Source organism: Alosa pseudoharengus, unplaced genomic scaffold, assembly GCF_046254945.1.
Source record: "Alosa pseudoharengus isolate Yale_2024_CS ecotype anadromous, Long Island Sound unplaced genomic scaffold, YU_APseudo_1.1 YU_APseudo_1.1_scf_2, whole genome shotgun sequence".
Classification (NCBI taxonomy): domain Eukaryota; kingdom Metazoa; phylum Chordata; class Actinopteri; order Clupeiformes; family Clupeidae; genus Alosa; species Alosa pseudoharengus.
Window position 1 is genome coordinate 53532169 of NW_027468663.1, and position 5000 is coordinate 53537168.

A 5000-nucleotide genomic window follows, 5' to 3' on the forward strand; every position below is an offset into this window, starting at 1 on the left:
AGGTCAGAACTCGGTGACACTACCTGAAAATGCTCAAGACAGCACTATACAGTACTTGTACAGCCATTTGAAAACTACAGTAAAGTTACAAATTGCGGTAACACTTTACTTGACAGGTGAGTTCATAACACATTCATAGCAGCTGTCATAAACTGCACATAAAGCATTCATGACTGTTTCATGAGACATGACTCAACATTCATACCAAACCTTTCATGAAGACAGAACGACAAAAATGTGTCAAAATAAAAGTCCAACAATTGCAAAGCAGCATTGTTGTTTTTGTTCCAAACCTCTTACCTGATCACGTCACACCTGAGTCAATGGGCTACTCCAGTGCCAAAAAGACAGAACATGGTCAAGCAAATTATTTTTGTTTCATAAAAATGTATTTGTTTTATGATACCTTTGCAGATGATTTCTCATCTTTTGCTACTGGGAATGTCCAACCGTTCCAGGTTACACAAATACGGGTCAGCTGAATGTAGGCTAATTTACCTCCCAGTGTTAAATTCAGTGATTATGAATACTTCACAACTTATATAGTAAAGTGACATTCGATGTAGACTTCATAAGATATTCATGAAATATTTACAAAGGCTGGAGAGAAAAACGGCAATGCTGCTTTGCGATTGTTGGACTTTTATTTTGACAAGTTGTCATCGTTCTGTCTTCCACATTCATAAAAGGTTTGGTATGAATGTTGAGTCATGTCTCATGAAAGTCATGAATGCTTTATGTGCAGTTTATGACAGCTGCTATGAATGTGTTATGAACTCACTCTTCAAGTAAAGTGTTACCCTAATTGCTGTAGTAAGGGGAGTAAGTGAGCACAAGACACTGAATATGTACGTTTCACAGTTTTCTTTGCAATTCTACATTCTACATTCTACAATACACACAGTATTGTGACAGAATTTGATAACTAGTTAACCAATTTTGTATGTAATGACTCCATAAGTATAGTTAATTTTGACTGACATGACAAAGCAACTGATACATGTTCAAAAGCATTTGCAATTTGTTCAGAGGAAGGAGAAATTGCTACTATGATGTGCACAAATGACTAAATGTTGTGGAGGTTGAACTAATAGTTATGAGAATTTTCATTCTGATCTGAGAAAAGCACCAAAGCGACTGAGAAAAACTGTAACATATACTATGTGTGGAGAGCATTCACTCACCATCGTTAACTCATTTTGTAGGGTTTGAACTCTTCATATATATACCGGTATATATATTTGAATATGACCGTCAACTCATTTGAATGTCACTCAGCAACCGTAGGATGACATCAGAAAAATGTGCAGTGGTCTCTTATCTATCTATCTATCTATCTATCTATCTATCTATCTATCTATCTATCTATCTATCATTCTATCATTCTATCTATCTATCTATCTATCTATCTATCTATCTATCATTCTATCTATCTATCTGTCTATCTATCTATCTATCTATCTATCATTCTATCTATCATTCTATCTATCTATCTATCTATCTATCATTCTATCTATCTATCTGTCTATCTATCATTCTATCTATCTATCTGTTTATCTATCTATCTATCTATCTATCTATCTCTCTCATATATATCTAGGGAAAGTTATTTTTGCTGTGCTTACATGCACACAGACACAATGATAATCTTCACATTTACACACACATAAATGTACAAATTAGTCTCTTGAGCATCTTGCGTGTGTGTGTGTGTGTGTGTGTGTGTGTGTGCGTATGTGTGTGTGTGTGTGTGCGTATGTGTGTGTGTGTGTGTGTGTGTGCGTATGTGTGTGTGTGTGTGTGTGTGTGTGTTGAGTGAGCTAAAGCATACACAGAGGACGGGAGGAGAGAAGTGAAGAAAATGAATAAATGAAGAAGGTGAGACAGGGATACAGGAAGATAAGCATCACACACACACACACACACACACACACACACACATTCTGGGAGATAAGCATCAGGGAGAGAGCGACAAAGACATGAAGACAAAGTAAGCAATGATGTGAGGAGGGAGGAGGAGAGAGACAGGGGGAAGCAGAAAGAGGGAGAAAGAGAGAGAGAGGGAGGGGGAGAGGGAGAGAGAGACAAGGGAGGATGAGAGAGATGAAGTGAAAGAGATGGGTCTGGTTTGAGGCTGAGTGTTCATAATGTCATTGAGTGCTTCATGTAATATTGATGGAGGGAGACATGAGAGTTTGAGTCTGACGGAGGGTTTTTTCTCTCTCTTCATTCTTCTACTGAGCCTGCTGAGGGAATTGTGCAGCCGTCACACACACACACACACACACACACACACACACACACACACACAAATGGTATTTTTTCCAGAGATGTGTGTGTCAGCACACTTTGACAGCTGCAGGTTCTCAGATGTAAGCAGAGGAGATATTTGCTCAATTTCTCTCTTTCCCCCCTCTATCCCTCCCTCTCTTCCTCTCTCTCCCCCTCTATCCCTCTCTCTATCCCTCCCTCTATCCCTCCCTCTCTCCCTCTCTTCCCCCCCTCTATCCCTCTCTCTCTATCCCTCTCTCCCTCTCTTTCCCCCCTCTATCCCTCTCTCCCTCTCTCTCTCCCTCTCTCTCCCCCTCTATCCCTCTCTCTCTCCCTCTCTCTCCCTCTCTTTCCCCCCTCTATCCCTCTCTCTTTCCCCCTCTATCCCTCTCTCTATCCCCCTCTATCCCTCTCTCTCTCCCTCTCTTTCCCCCCTCTATCCCTCTCTCTCCCTCTCTCTCTCTCTCTCTCTCTGCTTATCCCTCTATCAGTCTCTGTTATTTGCTCAGCTCCTCCATCATTCTCCTCCTCCTTGTCTTCACTCTGCGGTTGTTCTGGTTCTGGAGCTTGTTGAAGTGTTATCCGCAGTCATAGCAGGACCAAATAGCATCCAGTATGTGTGTGCGTGTGTGTGTGTGTGTGTGTGTGTGTGTGTGTGTGAGAGAGAGAGAGAGAGAGAGAGAGTGTGTGTGTGTGTGTGGTGCTAGAGGCTGGGGTCTTGATGTGACAGGTTGTGTGTGATGACATTTTAAAGTCCTACACACCAGATGTCTCTCTCTCCAATCTCCTCCCTGTCCCTCTCATCAAGCTTCCGGAACATTCCAAGCGCTCCCTCTGGAGTCATGGTAGGCGTCGTGCGATAGAAGAGTGACAGGACAGCAAGAGAGAGAAAGAGAAGAGAGAGAGACAGAAAGAGAGAGAAAAAGAGGAGAGGGAGATAGAGAATGAGAGAATATCTGACAGATTCTTATGTTTTGATATGTTAAGTTACAACAAGACCTGACAAATGGCTAGGACACTTGTATAACAGTGGAAGAGAATGGTAGAGTGGTTGGGGTGTGTGTGTGTGTGTGTGTGTGAAGATGTGGCTGAGAAATTGTGTGAGTGTGTGTTTGAAGCCCCACCCCAGCTGTTCACTGATGACATTTTCATGAGCTGAAGGAAGTGCTCTAAGCCTTTAATATGCATTTTGAAAAGTGATGTGAGTCTGTGGGTGTGTGTGTGTGTGTGTGTCTGTGTGTGTGTGTGCTTAAGGAATAATAGGAAACAATATGCATTTAAATCCATTGAAGTCCTTAAAACATGTCCTATCAATTCTCAATTATTGCTCAGTGAAGTTTTAAATGTGGAATAAGCAACAAGCTCAGCATAGCAAACAGCACTGGGCACCAATTTGCAATTTGTGTGTGTGTATGCGTGTGTGTGTGTGTGTGTGTGTGTGTGTGTGTGTGTGTGTATGTGTGTGTGTCAGCCTTGACTGAGCATCAGTTCATTTCATCATGTCTGCTCACAACACCCAACAGGGAATACAGCTAAGCCCTCTCTCTCTCTCTCTCTCTCTATTTCTTTCTCTTTTTTTCTTTCTCTCTCTCTTCTCTCTCTCTCTTTCCCTCTCTCTCTTTCTTCTCTCTGTCTCTCTCTCTCTTCTCTCTCTCTCTCTGTCTCTCAATTAAATTTTCAGTTCAATTCAAGAAAGCTTTATTGGCATGAACGTTGCATGAACATTATTGCCAAAGCTCAATTACATGTACACATAAGAGGTAAATAGGACAAAATAGAAAATAAATACATGCTTATGCTCTCTCTCTCTCTCTAGGTCCCATGCAGGAGACAGTGATTGACTTCTGGAGGATGGTGTGGCAAGAGAATACTGCTACCATCGTCATGGTGACCAACCTGGTTGAAGTCGGCAGGGTGAGTACGGTGTGGCGTGAGGGACATTTTTAATGGGCTTTTCGCTTCCAAGTCCATCCATCATGCACACACACACATACACACACACACACAGACTGAGATGAGAGCGATGAGAAGTGTGTGCTGCCTGTGAGCTGATCGATACACACTCCCAGTGGAGCAGCAGTGAGTTGGCAGGCCGGACTCAGGCTGCTCTCTATGAGGGACTATGATCCATACTTCAGCCTCATAGACTCCTAATATTCTGCAGTGTGTGTGTGTGTGTGTGTGTGTGTGTGTGTCTCTGTGTGTGTGTGTATGTGTGTGTGTGTGTGTGTGTGTGTGTGTGTGGTGTGTGTGTGTGTGTGTTTGTGTGTGTGTGTGTGTGTGTGTCTGGACTACCCCCCAGTAGTCCAGATGTGCTGGGCAGTGGCGTGTCTCTGCTTCATGGTCCTTGTCTAATGGCAGCCGGCACAGAGCCCCATCAGCCCGTCGGGATGCCCGCTTAGGGCCACTAAAAGCACCGTGGCATTGGATGCCCGCTTAGGGCCAAAGCCACTGCCATCTGCCACTTCCTGTTCTGGACTGAGGAACTCTGGGAGTTTTCTTCTGGGCTGACGCACCTGCAGTTGGAGGCACTGGACCATATGTCTGTGTGTGTGCGTGTGCATGTGTGGGTGTGAGTAGATGAGAGTTGAGCTCGCTAATTAGTGGATATGTTGCAGGTTTAATCAGATCAATGTGTGACTGATTGAATGAAGGTTTATGCCTTATGTAATTGTGTGAGTTTGTGTGTGTGTTTTTGTGTGTGTGTGTGTGTTTTTGTTTGTGTGTGT

At 43.1% G+C, this 5000-nt stretch overlaps 1 protein-coding gene across 1 annotated transcript in view; it reads left to right on the plus strand.

Annotated features, from left to right (window-relative positions):
- The window catches only part of LOC143134832 (receptor-type tyrosine-protein phosphatase mu-like), a 173619-nt gene that overhangs the window by 147083 nt on the left and 21536 nt on the right, over positions 1–5000 (plus strand). Inside the window, exon 23 of the mRNA XM_076295513.1 lies at positions 4088–4185. Coding sequence (XP_076151628.1) covers positions 4088–4185 — 98 coding nt within the window. The remainder of the gene's footprint in view (positions 1–4087; positions 4186–5000) is intronic.